Genomic DNA, 24,525 nt, shown 5'->3' on the forward strand with positions numbered 1-24,525 from the left:
AGTTATTGGCCCAAAGTATAATCATTCCAACCTGTATACCACAGGTTAGCTGATCTTGTTAAAAGCCATGGCAAGCTTAATTAACTAATTAGCTCATATATTCTAATATAATAGGTTTTCTTTTATGGTGCTACCACCTTTCAAACCTGAAGAAGCAGACATCCATTAAAAGAACAATGCAGCAACTTGCTTAGCCTGTTGCTATTGCTGCATATTTTTTCTTAAATCACCCCACCTCCTACTACTTTCTTTAGTAATCCATCAGTTGTGATTCTGTAAACTATTGTCAGAGAACACGAGTAACATTATTTGTCAATGCCCTTAACCTAATAGTGTTGGAACTGCAAGTGTAAAACAATTTCACAAACATCTGCAATTATTTACAGTACTAATTTCACATTGCCCAGTAAGAAAATTGATAATATCTGACTGTAAACTTTTAGTAATTAGACAAAAGTGTAGAGCTTGGAACATTCTGCTCTATGTTGGTACTAAAGGACTAGAACACACTAAGGGTTTGGAAGCAGAAGCCAATAAACCTTGCCACAGATCAAAAACCACTGATTTGAATAAGAAGAACTGTGATAGACTCTGCACGCTGATTATTGTCTGAATGGTTTGGGGTATTATCCTGTTTATGAGTCTCGGTGCTTTGAAACAAACATAATAACAGTGAGATAACCCTACTATATACTAAGAAACATGGTAAAGGTTAGCACCATAAAACATTATCTGGCACAATAATAATAATGTAGCAGTTTTGTTTTACAGTAAAGGGCTAGTCACGCAGTGGCAGGAAAGCAGTGGAAATGTTTTTCGGGTGACACATTGGAATCATATCCAAATGTTGATTAGCATGCAGACGATTTTCCAGGAAGCTAAGAAAAGAGCAAACATGCCAAGAATTCTCCACTAAGGCTTGTTCTATAAAGGCAACTTACTGTAGCCCCAGCTAAGTTATGGACTGTAATGACTCTACCAGCCATGTTTGGATGGCTAAATGAATAGCCAGGGGATTGTGTGAGCCAAATAGTCTTGGGATTGAGTTATCTTCTTCTCTGAGCTCTTTCTCCTACTTTCTTCCTTGCACTTAAATATCATCGTAAAGGATGTTTAACAACTTCTAAATATGGAAAGTACACATGATTTGTGAAGAAAAGTAAATGATTATTATTATTATAACAATGTTCACACAACATGCCATTGGCTGACACACCGCAGGAGTCTCTTCTTACAGACAGCATGCTATGAAACACTTGTACTTTACAACAGAAAGAGAACTGCAGCTCTATGCATTACCAGGCAACAATGCATGATTCAGCCATACACAAATGAGTTAGTTCTATAAAAAAAAAAACAAAAAAAAAACCTGACAAAACAATGATATTCTTAAGCTACAAAGAAACAGAATTGGGTGGCAGAAGGAAAATCGAATGGTTCACACTAGACAATTAGTTATATAATTAAGAGAATTTCATTGCGATCACACCTTGGGTTCAAAGTATTATACAACATGATCTTTTATTGGCCAATAAGTGTCAATGGTGTAAAAAGAATCTTAGGGAGGAATGTCATATCAGATCCCAATCAGATAAGCAATTTTCTCCCAGAATTCCAGGGGTAATGTAGAAGCAAGGCAATAATACAATTGCCACAATTATGCCCAATTCGGCAAAATTACAGCAACTGCATGCATTTCATTGTACATAAGATTCAACTGTGTGGAAGTCTATCTGGCATCATTTCCAGGGTTCACCATGTGAGTGACCCTGTGCCTAATACTTCAGGTGCAAATATGCTCAGCACAAAGGGAACCCTGGAGCTACTGCCTGGTCAGGAGATGGTGGTAACTCCAGGGTTCCCCTGCATCAATAGGCACAGCAGTCCTCAATTTGGAATGAAAAGCAGGAAGGGCTAAGTTGTACAGAGAACTACACAGAAGTGCAAAAAGCATTTTGACACAAGTACCTTTAATGAAAGTGGTTTTACGCACAACTGCACTTGTAGACATAGATAAGGCCTTATGCTTTGGACTCCAGAAAGAGAGACCAGGGCCCGCTTTGTAGCTCAGAGAGTGGCCAAATGAAAAGGATAGACTACCATTATGCATACCATATACCGAAACAAAACCAGTAAAAGCATCCCCCTGTATTAGGCATGAAAAATTGTAAAAGAGTATTCTTAAATCTCTTTCATCAATTTCAAGCTATGGGATAGTTCAACTTTGAAATCAATTTTAGTGTGATGCAGACAGTGATATTCTGAGATGATTTGCATTTTGTCTTCATTTTATATAGTTTTTGAATTATTTAGCTTTTTGTTCAGCAGTTTTCCAGGCAGTGGTTTAAATGAGAGACTGGAAGATGAATAGGAGATTCCTAAATAGAAAGATTTGTAAAAAAAAAAAAAAAAGAGATTACAATTGTAGCCTCACAGAGCAATAGTTTTTTGGCTGAAGGGGTCAGAGACCCCCATTTGAAAGCTGGAAATAGGCAGTAGAAAAAGACAAATAATTAAAAAGATATTTAGATCCAGAAACAACAAAGAACATGGATTTTTTTGTGAGTAAAGCAATTGGCAAAATGTTCAGTACATATTTGTTTAGTACATGTCCTATTCACTGAACTCATGACATAAAGGGGTATACTGCCCCCTAATTAAGCCACCTTCTTGATCTATTAAAGGGGTAGTTCTCCTTTAAATTCACCTTTAGATGATGTAGACACTGATATTCTAAGACAATTTGGTCTTCTTTTTTTTATTTTTTGTGGTTTTTCAGTTATTTTTCTTTTGTTTAGCAGTCCTCCAGTTCGTGATTTTAGCAGATATCTGGTTGCCAGGTTCTTTTTTACTCTAGCAACCAAGCAGTGGTTTGAATAAAAGATTAGAATATAAATAGGCGAGGGACCGAACAGGAGGATAAATAATAAAATTGTAGCTTTACAAAGCAATAGTTTTTGGGCTGTGGGGTCAGTGACTTCCATTTGAAAGTTGATAAGAGGCAGCAGAGGAAGGCAAAATACCAACTGAAGACCAATTGCAGAGTTGCACAGAATAGGACATTCTAAAAGTTAACTAAAAGGTGAACCACCCCTTTAATGCTCTTACTATATTAATGTAATTCATTCATTGTTTCTAGCTGTACATATTTAAAATTATTCTTACTAGCCCTTTGCCCCTTTACTTAATTTTATAAGGGAAACTAAACTTTTGTGCCATAGTCCAAAAAAGGATGACACAATATATGGCAATGCATACATTAGGAACCTCTGGTGTAGAGGTTTGCAAAGTTCTTCCGTGCCCCCTCATTTCAGTAAATATTGCCTTTTAGCTATGTCTTTTGGGAAGAAAAGCATTTAGTGCGGTTGGTTTTATTTGTCTGTGACTGATTTTCCTGCTTTGTATGCTGTCAATATCTACTCTCTATTTATTATTCTGGTTCATTGTTTGTTTTATCCTGTCCTTTACACAAAGCCCCCAGCTACCAGTTCTTCTCTGTCCGTCAATGCTCGTAGTGAGTGAACACAAGTGTATTGTGGGCTGGAAGCCAGAAAGAGATAACCCTAAGAGAAAACAAGTAACAAAGAAATACAGCGATAGCAAAGACAGAGAAAGAAAAAGACACCAACTGATGTGTACATAATCCCCAGTACTTGTTTCAAAGCTTGGTGTCTTCTGTTAAAAGTGACTGATGTTCCGGGGATAAATAATATTTTTTGCCTCTCACATCAACACTTTCTACAGTCAATTGTTTACCCTACTTCTCACAATGACAGTAAATCAGAAGAAAGATTTGGTTACTATGTCTAATGATATTTATAATCAAACTTAAGTTTGATTTCTTTCAGTTTTCATTAAGGAGACCCAAATTATAATTTCCCCTAATCATCAGTAATTTTACCATAGAATATACATTTTTTCTGAAAACAGAAATATGTCATTTTCCCCAGGTGCAATAAGTTGTTGTACTGCTATTCAGTACATATTGGCCAAACAACAGTTATGCTAGCATGTCAAGTGGGAAGTGAAAGAAGGTTATTTACATTCATTATTTATTATCATTTATAGAGGGCTCATTTATGAACACAGTGCAACACGCTGCAATTTTTGGATGCAAATTAAAATGTTTTTTTACTCACAATGTAATGTTTTCCCCAGAATTAGAGCATAACTGGGGAGTCCCCTGCAATTTGCACACAATGTACCAATAGTGACTCAAATTAGCAGCTGTTTTTGTGAATTTGCCGGAAATTGAGGAGCACAATTTCTGAGTAGAGGTAGTCACTCCTAGCTTGCCATTGTTTGCAGCGTCAAAAATACCATTAATGTTCAATTAACTAGGTGTCAGTAACCTGCGTAACTTTCCAGGAATTACAGCTGGCATGACTTCCAGGGTTCCCTAGTGTATATGCACATATTTGTGTGCAACTCATCAGATCAGCCTGAATGGGCATATTACTGCCCATAACAAGTTGCTAGGAACAAGTGTTAGCAAAAGTATGTGAGCAGCATCTAAGTGCTTCTAATTTTGTATCAATTCTATCGCTTGCATCCAGAAATGAGCCCTCCTGCACATATGTCTAATACTTGCATAGCTGAGTAGCAAAATAAATACTGGCAAATTTTTTGCCTAGTGTAACATTTTATTCAGACATAACATGTTTAACAAGGAAAAGGCTGCCCCTTCCATTCAATATTAGCACATATTAACCAATGCATTCACGTCAGGTGTTTATCAAACTCTCCACTTATGCTCCACTTCCCAATTTATTGAAAGGACATTTTTATTAACATTTATACTGATGAAATCTAAGCAGCTCTACCATCTCACACAGTTCAGCTGCCTTGTCTTGGGAAGTCTATAAGACATTCATATGTAAAAAAAAATAATTCACTTTAACAACTCTTTTTTATGTTTTATAAACCCAGTTTTAAAAAGTCAAAAGGGGGACATGGCCTAACAGCACTAATCTTAGCTGAATGGGGCTATAAATAGCAACGTTATCTTCCTAGGAATACCATTAATTCTAGCATTTGAATTGTGCAGTAAGCACAATTCTTCAGAAAAATATGATGGTTACCCTTTAAACACATCTTTAAACTACAAATTTGAACCATGTATTCATTAATACAAGTTGTATACTAACCAATACAGTTCGAACTGTGAATTAACAAAAAATCAGAAGTGGCTTCAGTGTTATGCAAAGGGCATAATTGTACTCTGGCTGTGGCTGTTTAAAAATAATATCATAGAACATATGGCATCTTTGGGGGCACAGATTTTCATTGCTAAAGTGCTGTGGTTGCCTTTGGCATCATAATGTACATAATGTACAACATTTCTACCCTACTTTTTTCTTAAAGGAGAAGGAAAGGCAAAGTCACTTGGGGGTGTCAAAATGTTAGGCACCCCCAAGTGACTTAAATCGCCTACCTTTTACCCCAGGCTGGTGCCCCTGTTCTGAGAGAACAGCACCAGCCCGGGGTAGCTGCAGCGCTTCCTCCTTCCTGCTTCGCTTGCGTGCGCATGCGCAGTAGAGTGAAAAAGCCGAACTTTAACAGAGAAGTCGGCTTTTCACTCTAATGCGCATGCGCCGGTCCCGGGAATTTGCTGGCAAAACAAAGCAGGAAGGAGGAAGCGCTCACTACAAGTACCCCGGGCTGGTGCTGTTTTCTCCTAACAGGGGCACCAGCCCGGGGTACAAGGTAAGCGATTAAAATCACTTGGGGGTGCCTAACATTTTGGCACCCCCAAGTGACTTAGCCTTTCCTTGTCCTTTATCCTTTAGTTGTCTATAGATAATGAGACCTCGCACTACACTTTGTTTATAATACAGGGTGCGCACTGTGTAATATAATTAATATACAACAAAGAAAGAAAAGACACATTTTTCTGGCACACCTGTATAATTCTAAAATATAACCTTTAATTTAATTCATCGGCTAAAACCTTTAGATTAAAATAAAATGAACAAGAAAGGAAAGATTTAAAAATGTAAAGAAACACGTCCTAGATCTGTAACATGTATTGAACTTCAATACTTAGCCAGTGATTGGCAACTTTGTTGCTTATTTACCAATGTTGCTCACACATATTACAATATCTATTTCAAGCAACATATGTAGCAATTATTGGAAAACCTTATTCCTCTCACTTATAACTCACAGAGGATTTTTAGTGAGACTAGGCACGATCTTTAGGTAAGTATTAATGTGAATTATTTACGCCTGATTTTTAATTTCAAATAAAGGTACATACCCCAATATGACTCATTTATTTATTTATAAATAAGATCTTTATTAACTCTACTGGATATTTCGTACTGGAACTTATGGTAAGTGTATAGTGATATCTTCATTCCTTAGAACAGCATTTGTATATTTTACTGTTCCCCTGAAGATCGCAAATCGCCTTTAACCTTCGGGTTAGCACATGCATAACCATTGCATTGCGATTAGTGTTGATAATTATCAGAAGAGCTTATACCCATGCTAATATAGCGATCATTCACAACGGCTGGAAGAGGAAGTTTTATCTTAGTGTATGTTTTACCAATTCCTTATTCCACATAACCTCCCCCCCTCCTGGATAAATCAATCCCGCAAGTAGTGTTTTAATACAAGGGAGTCATTTTACCGAAGAGTTATGCAGACAAATTACTTATAAGGAATTGTAGGGGCATTAGGGAGTATTTTACCTCCGTACTTGGCGGTAGTGGACACTAGATTGTGATGTTTACGTAGGCGTTCACAACCTAGATCTGTATATTTATGTGCCGAGGTAGTAGGCACATTAAACTTTGTTAATTTGGAAATCCAACCTTGGAGGGTAGTTAATCTGTCTCTAAAATAGGCACGAATTTTGGCATTGATATTTTAGATCTGCTTATCTCTGTGCCGAGGTAATGGAAATTGAGTAGTAGGCACAGTAGATTTCGCAATGTGGAAATTTGATATTGGGGGGTAACAAACCTGACACTGGCGAGTGATGTATTTTGTGGATTTAGTTAATGAACGGTAACCCGATGCCGAGGTACTGATTGGTAATAGTAGGCACAGGTTCCGTCTTATATTTGCGGCACACTGAATGGCAGAAAGTATATGGGAGTGTGGCTATCGAAAGCAACGTTGACAGTGATTGGTTATTGCTGAGGGGTTAACCTGTTGCCGAGGTAGACAGCCTGAGGTGGTAGGCACAGGTATCCCGTTTCCGAATTTCCGTGGACAAATGAGCAGACTTGATATGCTGACCGTGAGCAGCGATGTAATTATCAGGCCGGTGTTGACAGGTAGATCTTGAAGTAGTAAGCACGGGCACTGTTCCGGTCCGGGAGTTCATAAAGGGTTAATCGCTAATTGTACATGCCCAGTAATGTGGAGGCAAGTACAATTTCCCCTGACTAGGACCCTAGGGTTAATCGTGTGTTTGTAGTCAGATTGTGGAAGTGATTTTAATTTCCCTGTGCAGAGGGAACTTTGCGATCGAGTATAAGGATTATAACAATAGAACTACTTACGTAAACATCACAATCTAGTGTCCACTACCGCCAAGTACGGAGGTAAAATACTCCCTAATGCCCCAACAATTCCTTATAAGTAATTTGTCTGCATAACTCTTCGGTAAAATGACTCCCTTGTATTAAAACACTACTTGCGGGATTGATTTATCCAGGAGGGGGGGAGGTTATGTGGAATAAGGAATTGGTAAAACAAGATAAAACTTCCTCTTCCAGCCGTTGTGAATGATCGCTATATTAGCATGGGTATAAACTCTTCTGATAATTATCAACACTAATCGCAATGCAATGGTTATGCATGTGCTAACCCGAAGGTTAAAGGCGATTTGCGATCTTCAGGGGAACAGTAAAATATACAAATGCTGTTCTAAGGAATGAAGATATCACTATATACTTATCATAAGTTCCAGTACGAAATATCCAGTAGAGTTAATAAAGATCTTATTTATAAATAAATAAATGAGTCATATTGGGGTATGTACCTTTATTTGAAATTAAAAATCAGGCGTAAATAATTCACATTAATACTTACCTAAAGATCGTGCCTAGTCTCACTAAAAATCCTCTGTGAGTTATAAGTGAGAGGAATAAGGTTTTCCAATAATTGCTACATATGTTGCTTGAAATAGATATTGTAATATGTGTGAGCAACATTGGTAAATAAGCAACAAAGTTGCCAATCACTGGCTAAGTATTGAAGTTCAATACATGTTACAGATCTAGGACGTGTTTCTTTACATTTTTAAATCTTTCCTTTCTTGTTCATTTTATTTTAATCTAAAGGTTTTAGCCGATTAATTAAATTAAAGGTTATATTTTAGAATTATACAGGTGTGCCAGAAAAATGTGTCTTTTCTTGCTTTATCCTTTAGTTATCCTTTAATGTTTGGAAAGGTGCTTCAGCTGGCTATAAAATAAATTACTATACTATAATAAATAAATGGTCCTGAATAGATACATCACCTGATGAATGCATTTTAAAAAATAGAAATTCTTACCATTTTCAGGATGAGTTTTCTTAAGTGAATCTATAAGCGTACTGACTGCCTTCAAAACAAATATGATTTCTGTTACACGTTGCCTTAAAAGAAGAAAATCCAAATAAAATCTTTGATTAGTTAAATTCAGCTATGTTCTACATCTCAGGCATATTACAGTAGATGCATTGTATAAGGGAATTCCCAAAACAACTATCTAACAGCAAGCAGAGACATTCTTGTCCAAGCAGTTTACTCAGGCTAATGAATTTCCAACTGTTCCACGAAAGGCACAGCAGTGTACGTGTCTCAGGAACGCAAAGCATTAATTTTTCAATAAACAATCTTGTTCCAGTATACAAAATAACTCATTAAATCCAAGGGTGCGTTGTGGAGAAGGTCAGAATGTAAATTAATTATGGATGTCACTGTGCATAATGGTGCTGTTCAATCTGAAAGACAGCTACTTTTAATGCAGATGACACACATTATAAAACATTCAGCAGAAAATGTAATTTTTATCCTTACAGTTATTCCCAAGCAAGCAATAAACTGGCCACTACTGCCAACTGACTTAGCCACTCCTGACCTGGTCAGCAGCTTACTGGCCTAAGAATTATCTGGTCAGACACAGCATTGGATTTTAATTGCAGTTTTCTCCAAGAAGTTCCACATGGGCCTCCATTTGAACAGCTGTTACAGGGGCCAACAATCATATCACCATAATTTGTCCCACCACTGTGGCAGCAAAACTGGGCAAAGATCTATTCAAAAACTTTAGCTTAAGTCTAGTGTATAGTCAAAAAAGGCTCATGTCTAGTGTATAGCCAGCACTAGCACTTACTGTCAGGTGCAGAGAGCAGCTATATCGCAGATACAAGGGAAGTGATTTTGTGCCGCCTACTACTTGAGCACTTGCTTCCAGAGCATCTGGCAAACTTGTTCCTCACTAAATTTCCATTATATCTGCTCCTTTACCTTTGTACTGATATTGTACAAGTCTACATGTAATGCAGTGTCAGTAAAATAGATACATTTAAATGTGTGACTGCATATTTATGAAAATCAAAATAATTAAGAAAAAGATTAGGACAAGTGCTAACTGATTAAAACAAAGATACATCATTTTAGGAAGTTAATTCTTCATCTTCTTCCTTCTGGCAATGTGGCATACCTTATCCTGTGTGTGAAATGCCCAACTACACAGCTACATATAGGTGTAACTGGACACTACTCCAGTGGATGTCTTCCCACAGATATAATACCAATTGTGGGAAAATGACTTTTCTGGTAGCAGTGCATTTCTGCAGTAATTAAGACAGTATTCCAGTCACTATGCTAATGGGCAACTTCAAGTATGTAATGTAAATTCATGCAGAAATTCAAGAGACAGAAGATTTATGGGCAGATATGAATATGGCTAATAACACCCTGATGCAGCTGGGGAATTGGGAGATCTGTATACTTTAAAAGACTCAGGTTTTTTGATTTCCATCAAGATTTCTGTCACTTCACAACTAACTAGTTTCTGTAAATACCATGCCAGAAACAGGGATCTACGTAGTCCCAAAAGCTTGCATTTTATAATCTATTAAATTAGGCATTAAAAGGTATCACTTATTCTATATTTTCTAGTTTATAACCCTTAAACTAAGCACAGGTGGGCATTTAGTGTATCTGAAGGCTGCCCTGGAAAAGGAGTTTGCAATGATCATATCCCACTAACAGACTATGCAACATCGAAAGGGACACAAATGTACATTTTCATACTTTAGCCATCTTTTCTTAATACCTTTATTTTAGTGCCATGTATATACTTCTGTTTGAGTTGTAACTTTTGTTAATTAGATCCTGTAAAATATAATTGCATGCTAAAATGGCTGATTAAGAATCTATATTTAATTTTTTATTTTTTTCTCTGATGTTATGCATCTATTGTGTGTAATGGGTCAATTCTACAGAATACCTTGTAGGCTACACTGGGAAGCAGAAGAACTGTGTGTAGTAAGAATGGTATTATTGTACATTATAGATTGGTCTTACATCAAAAAATGCTTGACTGCAGGCACAATTAACCTGGGTAAGTGTTACCCTCACTAGTACCCAATAGACCAGCTAGTATGAATATAGGCACAACCCTACAGCAATCACAAAGTGTTTATGTGCTTACACCATGAGATAAGCTAACTGAAAATATTTTCTGCTGTTTATACATGTGTAACTTTCAATCACAGAAATGCAGTAATCTATGAAAATGGTCCATTCTTTTATTGCAATTTTGTATTTTAACAAATTCATAAATAAGTCTATAAATCAAAAAAAGTGATAAAAAGCTGTTAACTTGTCTCACAATATGATGAAAAAGTAAAAAAAAAATTCATTATTTTCTCAATAGAATAAATAATATTGGAATTCTGCATTATGCTGTACATGGGTACATCGGTTCATACTCCTGACTCCTCACGTAATCATGACATAGTAGTCTAAAGCACAGATCAGTGATGAAACACATATTATACTGATCACTACTAGATACTGCAGTAATGTTGTGCAATGCAAGTTTATGTTCAGGATTCACATAGTGAATACAAAAGTTGCAATGGTTTGAATATTGTATGCTGATGCAGGATGTTTGATATATGTACCTTGGAAGTGGGCATTTCCCACTCAGCTTTTCATCCTCTATGTAGCGGTGCAAGACATCTTGGGATCTCTTTAAGAGGACTGAGAGCGCCATTCTAGAGATGTATCCTTCTTGTGGGGTTGTTACTTTATTGCTAAATGAAAACTGCAGCAAGGTCTCAAAGCACACCTTAGAAAACTCTTCCCGCATCCTAATGTCAATTTCGGCTTCTGCAAAATAGGAAAGACAGTGTCAGTGCACGTCTCACATACATCAAATATAAATAAACAAATAATAGTTTAGCATATATTTAGAGGGCTTTTGGGAAAGCACATTTATATGAAAATAAAACAGAAATAAAAGCAGGGAAGAATTACAGATGCTTCCACATTCTTTTTACCATTTATAATGTAGGAATAGTGACACCATAAGTAAAACTTGGCATAAAAAGTCACACAGAAACCAGCATGGTTAACAAAAATGCATACGTTTTACAAATTATTTATGTAATTTTACTATTTACACTGATTTCCATACAGGTTTAGCATACATACACTTCTTTGTTTCCATTAACGGCAAATGAAATTGCCAAGTCGAAGAATACATAAAACTTTGGTGTAACATGAAGTGTAACTATAAGATATGTATTTTTATAAAGAGGAGAACCAAAACTTTTACATGCAGAAAATATGCCTAAAGGGGCATCAGAGTTATTCTATTTATCACAGCTGTGTAAATCTATTCTTCATTTTTCACCATTTTTTTTGTTTGGATGTGAACTTAACATGCCCTTTAAAGTAGTGATGTATGTCAGGAAATACTCAACCTGCACTAAACCTAACCCGCAAAAACCTTGACCCACAAAATGTTGCTAATTTACGACCCGCACCCAAACTGCACCTGCCATGTGATATTGGGGGTCATCATGTATTATTTATGTGCAAAACTTGGCATGACATGGATCACTTGTACAATAATACCAAAACGGACAATGATAATACAAATACTACTACTAATAATTAATATATGAAAAAAAGTATACTCCTGTGCTTTACATTACAATATGGTGGCATGCAGGTTTGTTTCTGTGATGGCTGCATACTTAACTGATAAGAACATCCCCCCTTTCATTCATAAAACTATTAGATGTGACAGTGACAGTGAGAGTGGAAAAGGATTTCTCCCAAGTGCTGTACCACTTTCATTAATGACCCTTATAAAATCTCTGGGAAAGGCAAATCTGAAAAGCCAGCGTTTGCACTATAAAAGGAAAGCATGGAAAGATGGCTGTACTGGGGGAACCTGAGTTTTCTCACTTGACAGATTGTTTATACCACCAGGCTTACATATACACAACTTATTTTCAGAGAGATAAAACAAATTCTTCTCACTGCCAATAGAACAAGTAGAAAATTCCAAAGGCAAGTTACGTATAAAAAATGTTTAAAATTCTTGGGTTACAGATGGATAAGATTGAAAATTTCCATCCCATCAGAACAACCAATGCATTTAAAAACAGGCAAAAAAGCAGTTGCAGTTATACAGTATTACTACACTGTATAATACTGTATTATTACAGTTATATATATATATATATATATATATATATATATATATTCATTTGCATATGCTGTGTTACAAAAGCTTGCAGCTTGCTTCCTTTGGTGATAAAATGAATGTACTTCAGTTTGTTACTCATTTATCTAAGAATTTGTCCCTGCACATTACATGACTTATAAAGTATAGTGCTTTAAAAAAAATCCTAGATTTGTGAGATGATATACTGCAAGCCTTCGCATGTATAAAAAGGCTGTTGAGAAACAGCTTGCTACTTGTAGCATTTTACAGCGTTGTCTGGGTAGGATTCAATTCCCTGCTTGTAACTGACCCAGTTTTTCCCATAAACAATGAATACTGGAGCCGGCACTTCTGTCAGACTTCCTCAGAAATATTTTATAATAACACGATTCATCATTTCTCAGTTAAGCAACTTAAATTCTTTCCTCTTAATTCCCTATATTTTACATGAATCACAGATACTGCAGCTTACTGGACTTATGCAATATTACATTATGAGCCTACATGTTTGTAGATTTTGGCAGGCAACCAAGCAAATTCACTGTTACTATATAATAATATTATATTCTATATTTCTATACCATTGCCCCACTGATGGTTAAAGCACATGAATTGTAGGAAGGACCACCTCATGTTTTACAGCTAATAATTCATAAACTACTCAATGCATTTATACTTTCAAATAAGGGTTCCTTCCTGCCTTTATCAAGTACACTTCCCACTGGCTCTACCCAAAATAAAACTATCCAATATAAAACCACTAAAGGATATTTTATTTAAAAGGTAAAGTCTCACACTATTCCGGGCACTCAGTCATGCTAGGCACATCATTTAAACTGCTCTGTGTCCCAACCTCACTGTCTGAGAACCTCTTCTCAAGTCCTAGACTGCTGTTTCTCCACTATATAGGGCTGGGCAACAACAAGTCAAAGAGGAAAATCACCTTCCAACCACTGACAGTGCTATGGCAATTGATATACTATTGATATACTACCAATCATTTGGCCCTTGGGCTGATCATATTGATAGATGCAGGCCATCGGGACACAGAATGAGTAATCACTTTTTTTTAATGAAGTCTGTCATTACTCTATTACCCTAAGACTTCAAAAAAATATGTATCAGAGGACATTTATAAATTATCTAAAATGAAATTGTTAGCCCATTCTACATCTAAGGCATTCATCACATACCAAGAGATAGAGTATAAAGTGTTTCAATATATCATGTGGATAAAGTGCATTTGTATGATCTTGCCTGCAAATGTTTTGACAAAGCCTTGTAAATGCTCTTAGATTTGCTTTCCCATTTCATCATTCAGCTCTGGGATATCTGCCAGGAACTTCAAATAAACACATACATAACTGGCTAAGCCTTAAACAAGGTAAAGTAGAGAACCCAGGGGTTCTGTGATGTACTGAGATTCTTACAGGCAACAGAGATTTCTGGTCTTCAAGGCGGAGTTTGTGAAATTGAGCAGGCTATGTGGGGCATCTTGTCTTTTTATTTATATAATATTATGGGTTGTTTAAAATTACTTCCTGTTTATTTTATTACAGCACTGGTTTTTCTACAAAATGTGTATGTTGAGCAACCATCAGATTCCTGTTTTCCAATATTAAAGGTTTACTGGGGTACTAGTGCTGGGGCAAATTTTACATTAACTCCTTCCCCCAATGTCACATAGTAGAGGTATGGGACCTGTTATCCAGAATGCTCGGGACCTGGAGTTTTCTGGATAAGGGTAAACTCAATAGGATTGTTTTGCCACCAATAAGGATTAATTATATCTTAGCTGGGATAAAGTACAAGGTACTATTTTATTATTACAGAGAAAAAGAAAATATTTTTTAAAAAAATGTGAATTATTTCCTTAAAATGGAGCCTATGGTAGATGGCCTTTCTGTAATTTGAAACTTTTTGGATAACGGGTTTCTGGATATTGGGTCCCCCATACCTGTACTAAACCTCAATATGACCATTCTGGCCACATTCTTTGTGGTTTCTAAATAGCTGAGTGGTGGGCAGCAGGAGGCAGTGTTCTGAAATTACTTTATTTCTCTACAACAGCATACTGTGAACTTCCCTTAGCTGCCACTCAAGTCACTGCAACCTCAAGGGATGTGAAACTGCTTGGATTTCATGGACTGGCACAAAAGTCTAAATAAAGGGTGGCAAAAAATAAACCTCAACTTTTGTGGAACAAAATTGGGGAAAAAATCTGTCCATTCCTTCTGCTTATACATATATGCCGCTATTCAGACAAAAAAAACATCCTTCGGATGAATAGATTTGTGTGCTGACCTTGCTTTAAATGATCATGCTTCAACTACATGCCATGCGATATTAAAAGAGAAGCCCATATGGTCATATAGTATATGTCAAGCAGAAAAGGCAAAATCTTTTTATTGCATTTGTTAAATCACCTATTTATGAATAAATGCCTTTAATAACAGATTTAAAAGACTTTCCTATTAGATTATATATATTATTATTAAGAAATTAGACATTTGCTAGTCTCCATCAAAATGAAAATGAGCAGGCCATCAGTCTTTCTTGTTAAATATGCTTACCAGTAAATGATGACGACTGAGAATGTATGGAACCTTTGTTCAGCATTGTCATAATTTTACCCACAAAGTCTTTAGGAATAAAATTGGCATAGGGCAGAATCTCTGTGCTGATGAGCTGTACCACCTGGAATAAAACAGAATATTTACATAATCCCTTGACATAACAAATACTAAAAATGCAGCAATGCAAATAAATCATTAGGGTGTAATTCATAATCATATACTTTTCTTCTGAAACTTTTACCAATAATCTAATAAAGGAGATTATGATGCCTGTGCTAAAGAAAAGTCTCTTTTTCTGATTTATCTTCTCTGTGTGTTAATTGTATGGGTTCTCAAGACACAATATCATATACAATAACTAGTTACTCTTTTACTTTATGAAGTAATGAATGAATTTCAGTATTCAGTACTTTAATCCATAAATCAGCAAAACACGAGTAAAAAGTAGAAGAATAGTTATCTAATTAGATATCTAAGCATACAAATCATATTTGTATATGAATATATTATATGCTACCATTTAACATTGTTACCAAGCCATGCCAAGCTTTCTGGCATGCTGGTTGCTATTTACCCTTTTACCTTGATCTCACAGCTACAGATAGCAATAACTTTTAAGTGTTAAATATTTAGTAAACAAGGACCTCATTGTTCTAATACTAACATGATGCCGATTGCTCTACATTTAAATAGTATTAAAAACTGAATAAACAACACACTTTAAAAAAATGTGCATTGTCTTTTTTTTTTAAACTGATACATATGTAGTTACTGAGTTCTGTGTTGAACCCCACCCCCTCACCTCAACATCAATACTCTCATTCCTTTGAAACTCTTCAATTGAAAGATTATCTGGAGGTGTGCTGAAAAAAAAAAAAAAGAGAGGTAAATAAAAATACAACAAGTATTACTTTATTAGAGTTCCAGGATGTAAGGTGATGCTGCACAGAGTAAAACTTCAAAGCAGCAAGCACACACACCAAGGAACACCTTAAGAGTTCAGTCTTTTTTTATTAAAACATGCAATCCCTGGACTAATGACTCCGGCTAGTCTCCTTATGAATATAGGAACTGTGCCTTGACACTTAGCCTCAGACTTTTTTTTTCTTCCATTTTAATCATTTTGCGAATATTGAAATAGGAAGCATACCGGCTATGATTCAGCCCTTATAATTAACTAGAAATTAGTATTTCCTTTGAAAAGCTATTTCCTGTTCTCTAAGAGCCATGGAGGTTACACTTAGACTAATCTAATACAAATGTAAATGTCTACAGCATTAACCCATTACTCTTTTTAGATGAAAAGCAAATGCAAGACAGACCAGCATCTTAATATTACAATTTTGCTACAAGTGCAATTTCAAGGCCACGGATTTAAATTTTGGGGCTAATTTGGAGGGTCTGATGGATTATTGTCTTTTTTATCCAACCCCTAGTAACTCTATAACTAACTATAGTACACTTAGCTCTAGGTCCCTCTAACAGCAATGTTTGCTGCCAGTATCACATACAAGCTAAAGTAATTTTCCATCAATCAAACTGTATAAACTATAAGCTTCTGTCATTTTCGATTACCTACATCCCAGGAGTATTAAAGGGACAGTATGCACCTAAAATACCTAAAAAATGAGCACATTAATGAACGCATTTGAAAGTTGGGTTATGTTCACTAAACTCGCCTCCCCTTGCTTTATAAACAGAGCAATTTATTTAGAGCTCCTATCTATTTTTAAACAAACAAATCCCTTCATTCTTTAAGCAGCAGTCTTTGAGCAGCTCATTATCAGGGACCTCTCAGTGGACTGGTAATTAGTTTTATCAGCTAATTTAAAGTTTTTTGGGACCAGCAGTAACAGGAAGTAGTAGTGAAACTTTCTTCATATTCTTAGATAGTGTGAGAAAGCATAGATGTTTTAAATAAAACAATAAGCAAAAAGTATGTTCAGCACAAGCCTTATTCTTTCAGGTAATGATAAAAATGAGGGTATACCATCCCTTTAAATGATAATGGTTTAAATGGTATAATAGAAGTTTGGTGTCCCTTCGATTGCCTTAAGATCTCGTTACCATTACTAGAAAACAAAGAATTGAGTGAGGTATGTATGTGATTATGTGATCTAGATTAAGGTTGTCCAACTGGCGACCTATAGGCAAGATATGGATCTATAAGCAATTTTTAGGGCCTCTGCTCAAATTATCTATTCATTGTTATTGTACAGCACTGATCTTGATGATGTCAAAAAGTTGTAGCAAAAGATATCAATTTACTAAAGCAAAGCTTTAGAAGGTGAGTTTACTTCTTCACACATTAAACCTCCACCACACCCACCATTTCCTACCCCTCCAAACCCCAAACACTTTCCACTAAGCCCCTCTCCTTTTTTGCACAAGCCTTTAAATACGTTTGCATATAACACATCTCATGCTGTCTAATATCAAACAGCAACCACAGCCTTTCAGACTTTTCAAGTTACTTTGCCCTTCAAAAGTGTTTTACGTTTCAACCACCAAAGGACAGTTGTACAAATCCATCCACTGCATAGTAAATAAACATATACTATTCTGCCTGCATGGAAAAAAATCTTTTATATACCACTTCCTGTAGTGATACAGATAAATCACAGTTGTATGCTCTGGCACTTTAACCTTCATATTTTCCCCAAATTAGAAGGCTAAAAATTTGCAGCATTTGTCTCACCTGTCATTGGAACATATATGTTACAGTGTTAAGCAGCATCTGGATAGATATTGTAATAGGAATAGAAAAGAGGTGGTTTTTGTTTCACAAGAAACAAAACAAATATATTTTTTTAATCCATTTCTTAGGTTACGGCCACACGGGGCTGTTTCTTGGCCTGCATATAAGGCCCTCTGATCGTGACACAGCCCTCTCTGTTTGCACACATTGTGTTGGTCTGGATGCAGACACATGGAGCGGATTTTGATGCAAAAATGCATACTTGTGTGTTTTGGAACCAAAATTCACTCCAAGTTTCTGTACCCAGGCCAACACTGTGACTTTGGGTACAAACAGAGGGGAAACACTTGATTCATATGTGAAACACTTGATTCATAAATACACTTATTTAGTGCTTAATATATAAAAAATCCTCACCTACCTTTTTGTAAATAAAAAGTCTTCAAAGGTGCAGGCCAGTTCTGGCCACATACTGTCAAATTTCCCAGATGATGCATGCTGTCGAGCAACAGGCAGTCCAACAGAGAGAACTTTTAATAAGGAAGACACTGCCAGCTTCCATGTGCTTTCTGATGGACAGGCATATTTCAAACTGAGTGGTACCCTTAATGTCTATAAATACAAATGTTTTTGTCAGTAACAAACTGTGAAAATGCTGTTCAATTAATATATGTTGGTAGTTTAAAATAATTATTTCTATGTTAACCGACATCTTAGGCCTTGTTCACATTGCAGATATGTAGCCACCCTGGGCGGAGTCAAAAACATGTATGAATATTGCAGGGGGGGGTCAATTTATAGTGGATCTAATTAAAAGGGTTTCCAACAATAGTCAAACTAAACATTTAAAAAAAAAAAAAAAAAATCTCCTGTTATTTATATGACACATTTCCGCAGCACTTTACAGAAATTATAAATCATTCACATCAGTCCCCGCCATATTAAAATCTAAGGTCCCTATCATATTCACATAGTATGGTATATAATCAGGAGTCAATTAACCTGCCTCTATGTTTCTGGAGTGTGGGGGAAAAATAGAGTTCCCAGAGGGAAGCCACTCGGACACAGAGAGAACATACACACTTCTTGCAGTGCACAAGCTGGAACTTGGAAACCCACTGCAAGGTAGAAGTGCTACACTTTTAAGCTGTGTTGTTGAAAAAAATAACACTGACAAAACAAATCAATCTGAAAATTGTTGTATAAAAGTCAATGGGGCAGATTTTTTTTAAAATGTGAGTTTAGTGCTTAATAATTAAAAACTCACCCATATTCTATACATTCCTATAACATTTTCAGCAGTGTATTTTTTTGATGAATACACTTTTAAAAATCTTATAGGAATGAATAGAATGTGTAGAATGTGTAGAAAGTGTAGAATGTGTAGAAAGTTCCTTACCGTCCCCGCCACGCCCTCCCCCCCAACTCACTTATCACTGCTTTCTCTCCTCCCCCGACCTGCCTGGTTCCTTGTGTAGCAGGATACCACTAATGGTATCCTTGCATTGTCTGAATGCTGATCAGAATGATACTGTACAGCAGGGATCCCCAAACTTTTATACCCGTGAGCCACATTCAAATGGAAAAAGTTTTGGGGAGCAACACAAGCATGAAAAAAAGTTCCCAGAGGTGCATATGAGAGCTATAATTGGCTATTGGATAGCCTCTATGTTGACTGGCAGCCTACAGAAGGCTCTGTTTGGCAATTACACTGGGTTTTTATGCAATCAAAGCTTTCCTTCTAACCAGAAATTAAAAAATTAGCACCTGCTTTGAGGCCACTGGGAGCAACATCCAAAGGGTTGGTGAGCAACAACATGTTGCTCACAAGCCACTGGTTGGGGATCACTGCTGCACAGTGTATGGCAGCCTCTAGTAGTAGTTATTTTTTCTTTTGTAACCCTTTTGCATACACTGCATGCATCTTTTCAGCAGTGTATTTTTTTGATGAATACACTTTTAAAAATCTTATAGGAATGAATAGAATGTGGGTGAGTTTTTTGTAATAAGTGCTAAACTCACATTTTAATAAATCTGCCCCTATATTTCATACAATATGAAATATATCTTGACTGACATCTAGTGGAGGATAATCTTCAACATATTTGATCAGACATCTGTATTACAACTGACTGTGCAATTCATTCTAAAGAAGCATATTGAAATAAATAATCTGTGTAAAATGCAAAACTAAACTTGCATCTGACATAGCCAGATACCTGTATCACTCATATTACTATGCATCAGACTGAGTTCTACTGTACATCTGCAATGTCTGAGCAGAGTACCTTGACAGCTTTCTTCAAGTGTGAAAGCCACAAAGATATTAGCTTTGTGGTAACTATTCAATTGGCTGTGGATGGAAAAGGGGATAAGTTGCAACGAGTCTCTAAAACACAGAAGGAGACCTATAGCATTGCAGGCCCTGGAGTCTTGCAAAAAAAAAAAAAAAAAAAAAAGACCTTAAAGTACTGACATATAAAAATCCAAACCATATTGGTCAATAGCTCTAAATAAGTTTACCTTAATGACATTTTGGAGAACTTTTTCATTCACTACTGCTTTATGACAAGCTGTTTTCTGGTAAAGATCCACCATGACTTCTAACGATTTCTCTGCAAAAGGTACATAATTTAAAGCCACCCACTCGGCCTAGGAGGGAAAAAGAGGAAAACTACGTGAATAGAGGATTTTTAAAGAAAATCTGGCAAAAATGAATCATTAGAAGCATGCACGATCTGGAACAGGACATTTACCCATGGAAAAGGAAGCAAAGCATGCTTATTTAGAAGGGAGAGAACTGATTATTGCAAGTAAAAGAATTTTGATTTTGTTCAATGTCTATTATTAGAGTGCAACTGTTAACAAAATATCACTCACCGGTGCAAAAAGTTGGATCTATTGTGATTCCATTATGTCGCAGAACAAACAGAATAAAGAAATTAATTTAGCTACATTTTATTAACAAAGTGAGGTGCAAATTATTATAAATTAAGGTGAAATTAGTGCATTAGAACATTATTGGTGAATGTACAAGTCATGTACCTCTTCTGTTTGCCCACCCAGAGTTTCGACTATTCTAAAGTTCCTTACCGTCCCCGCCACGCCCTCCCCCCCAACTCACTTATCACTGCTTTCTCTCCTCCCCCGACCTGCCTGGTTCCTTGTGTAGCAGGATACCACTAATGGTATCCTTGCATTGTCTGAATGCTGATCAGAATGATACTGTACAGCAGGGATCCCCAAACTTTTATACCCGTGAGCCACATTCAAATGGAAAAAGTTTTGGGGAGCAACACAAGCATGAAAAAAAGTTCCCAGAGGTGCATATGAGAGCTATAATTGGCTATTGGATAGCCTCTATGTTGACTGGCAGCCTACAGAAGGCTCTGTTTGGCAATTACACTGGGTTTTTATGCAATCAAAGCTTTCCTTCTAACCAGAAATTAAAAAATTAGCACCTGCTTTGAGGCCACTGGGAGCAACATCCAAAGGGTTGGTGAGCAACAACATGTTGCTCACAAGCCACTGGTTGGGGATCACTGCTGCACAGTGTATGGCAGCCTCTAGTAGTAGTTATTTTTTCTTTTGTAACCCTTTTGCATACACTGCATGCATCTGTTCTATCTTGAAATGTAGAAATTAAAATTTTAGATGAGCTTCAACTCATGGATATTCTAAAACTTTCTTAATATAACTAAAAATTCTGAAATAATCAAGACACTCTTTAGATTTTAATGTCTGAAGGGCAGTTAGCTAATGGCCTTTCAAATTAAACAAACAATTAAACAGACACAAAGCTTGCATGTAGAGAGACAGATTGCCCAGAGGGGGATAGTAAAAACTTGATTATTTCAGAATTTTATGTACATGAAATGTAGCTAATATTAAATTTTAAAGAAGAACTAAACCCTCTGCACATTTTCTTAACAAATATAATGCTTGCCTAGGTAAATAGTCCCCCAAGTAAATCGGTTTATGTTTTATATATACATACACAGAAAGCAGCTTAGTAGCTATTTACGGATGCCATTTTTGTTACTTGCCCTTACTGTCCATCTTCCTGACAGCCTCTGCGCATGTGCCTGCTTGTTACAAGGATATATTGCGCAAGTCAGTATCACTACTGCAACGAAGTGAAGGAAGGGGGAGAGCTGCCATAATTAATGCTGCAATGTTGAATGGTATTCAGTCAGCAGCACACTAAAGGTAATGGCTGAGGTATTTTAAGTTTGGGAGGGGTCAGATGTAATTCTGTTAAGCTGTCCATCTGAAATAGTGCACACATCCAGGGGGTTTAGTTCTCCTTTAATTAAAGTTAAACATTTCTTGTTGCACCACTATTGGCACACCTGCCTGTAGATTTGTTGTAGTTTAACTACCGTACTTACATTCATCACTTTCATCACCATGCTGATGTTTTTTGTCTTACTATGTATTCCGTTTCAGTTAGGGTTTATACAAGGTATACATATACTACTAAATATAGTTTATAATAAAAAAAAAATACCTACTTGATTATATTTTGCATTTGCAATGTGCTTTGTTTCTAGCTTGCCATATTGTGGAGGTTTACAGGAGAACTGCACAAATGCAGACAGCTGGTTAAAAATCGCTGGGTACATACTCTGCATATTCTCTGGTCCTACGCAGATTGCCTAAACAGAGAAGATACATATATGAAACAATCTTATATAATAAAGCATATATAATCTTACATAATGAGAATTATCAGACAGGTATCATGCCTGGATTCTTAGTTTGCAAGCTTATGGTCTCCTGCAATACTTTGATTTGAAGTATGACGGATACAATTGTTGATATATATTGGTGAAATGCTGTCTATACACAACCTCTGCCTGATTGGGGCCACATATTTGTAAAAAATTGGTAAACCCAACCCCAAATTCAAAAAATATATTTCAAGGTGTATTTCTTTACACAAAAGGAACCGATTATAATAAAGAAATAATAATCTATGAATATAAGTGAGTGTAACTGTAAAGGAGAGGCACAAAAACTCAAACATTGCAATCTGGGGTTTTTTTTTAAAAATTTACCTGCAAAACAGCATTTTTTCTTAGAATACCAGTACAATAACCTGTGCATTGAAAAAAAATCACATCCCTCAACTTGCATGGAATCTACTGATGTAAGTAGGAACTGTATTGATAAATTATTGTAAGTTGTGGCACCAGTTCTTTATGCAAGTCTCTTGCACTTGCACTTGCATCCATGCAGCCTGTACATTGCACCTTGTGTACTATACATTAAAGCAGAATGACTGGTATATTGGCACTAGGCTTAAGCTACAATTAGTACATATTTTATTTATAGCTAAGTGCCATGATTCCCCAGGATCTTGATCTATTAAGGGGTGAAAAATTACAAGATAATTACTGTAATAAGATGATTACTGCTCCCACCGGCTCTGATGTATAAAAGCACACCAAGCACAATGACAACTCAATAGATACTAATTATATTAGTAAATGGGACCAGGGCTGGAAAAATATCTATGCAATTCAATTTTGAAACATACCAGCAGAACATTTTAGTTAGTGAATATAGTAGTACTGTTGTAGATGAAATGCTGCATCATATAAGAACAGAAACAAGTTGCTCTTCAGGTTTAGAAATCATTTGTAACTACACCATAAAGAACACACAAAAAAGACTTTGCATTATTAAAAAAAGCTAAATTAAGTTTGTTCTCCAGCCTAAAAACCTATTACAAACCCCTCCCCCATTCCCAGGGCTAGGCTATTTGAAATGAGATGATATTACTAGATTGCAGGTAATTTTAATTTAGTCACCTTTTGTAGGACATCCAAAGCTGTGAGCACAGATTCCTGCAGACTTGTCAACACTGCTTCAGTGTAAGAGGGGAGGATAAAAGGAGAGGCATCTGAGCTTATAGGCACTGAAACTGCCCCATGTAATATAACTCCCAGCTTTTGTAGATCGTCCATGCTAAAAGCAGTCTTGATGTGTTGATAAAGAGCTGGGAAAATCTGGATTAAAGCTGTGAGAAAAGGCTGGCTAGGGATAAATGTCAGTTTGTCACAAGTAATTGGTGGTTTAGTGCTTTCTGTACCAATCCGATACCAGGTGTTCCAGGCTGCCCACCATAGAGATGCGTCTTCAATCTCATCCACTGTTATGGGCTGCTCAGGAATACTATACCTGCTAAGTCTTTCCCCTGTGGAATCAGCTCTCACTAGCGGTCTTCCTAGTCCAGAGGCAACTGGTCCAATAAGAACAGGCACAGGTACCGAAATTCCAGGCAAAGACTCTGGCTTGTCCATGTCCCTAGTAGGGCTAACAATCTGTAAAATTTCCTGAAAGCTTTTTAGTGCAGCTAGGGAGACTTCATTGTTTTTGCTGAGAGCAGCTGACTGAATGTGATCAAGAAGGACATCCCATGCCTTAGAAAAATCCCCTAAATTGGGATAAAGACATTTATATATTACATACTTTTACTATTTTTTTTTTATTCCTAACAAGCAAACACATACTATATACAATAACATATTAGTTTGAACACCAACTCATG

The 24,525-nt window shown here is 36.4% G+C and overlaps 1 protein-coding gene across 8 annotated transcripts in view; it reads right to left on the reverse strand.

Annotated features, from left to right (window-relative positions):
• Positions 1–24,525, reverse strand: part of mon2 (MON2 homolog, regulator of endosome-to-Golgi trafficking) — a 74,252-nt gene that overhangs the window by 1,234 nt on the left and 48,493 nt on the right. For 5 of the 8 annotated variants that reach the window (XM_031898878.1, XM_031898877.1, XM_031898874.1 and 2 more), the window contains 9 exons: positions 23,786–24,411; positions 22,484–22,627; positions 20,850–20,867; positions 20,493–20,621; positions 18,391–18,581; positions 16,074–16,134; positions 15,269–15,392; positions 11,140–11,347; positions 8,516–8,598 (listed from right to left, as the gene is read on the reverse strand). In XM_031898878.1, coding sequence (XP_031754738.1) covers positions 8,516–8,598; positions 11,140–11,347; positions 15,269–15,392; positions 16,074–16,134; positions 18,391–18,581; positions 20,493–20,621; positions 20,850–20,867; positions 22,484–22,627; positions 23,786–24,411 — 1,584 coding nt within the window. The remainder of the gene's footprint in view (positions 1–8,515; positions 8,599–11,139; positions 11,348–15,268; positions 15,393–16,073; positions 16,135–18,390; positions 18,582–20,492; positions 20,622–20,849; positions 20,868–22,483; positions 22,628–23,785; positions 24,412–24,525) is intronic. The other 3 variants (XM_031898879.1, XM_031898876.1, XM_031898875.1) reach the window with 1 other exon arrangement.

The sequence above is a fragment of the Xenopus tropicalis genome, chromosome 3, assembly GCF_000004195.4.
Source record: "Xenopus tropicalis strain Nigerian chromosome 3, UCB_Xtro_10.0, whole genome shotgun sequence".
Classification (NCBI taxonomy): Eukaryota; Metazoa; Chordata; class Amphibia; order Anura; family Pipidae; genus Xenopus; species Xenopus tropicalis.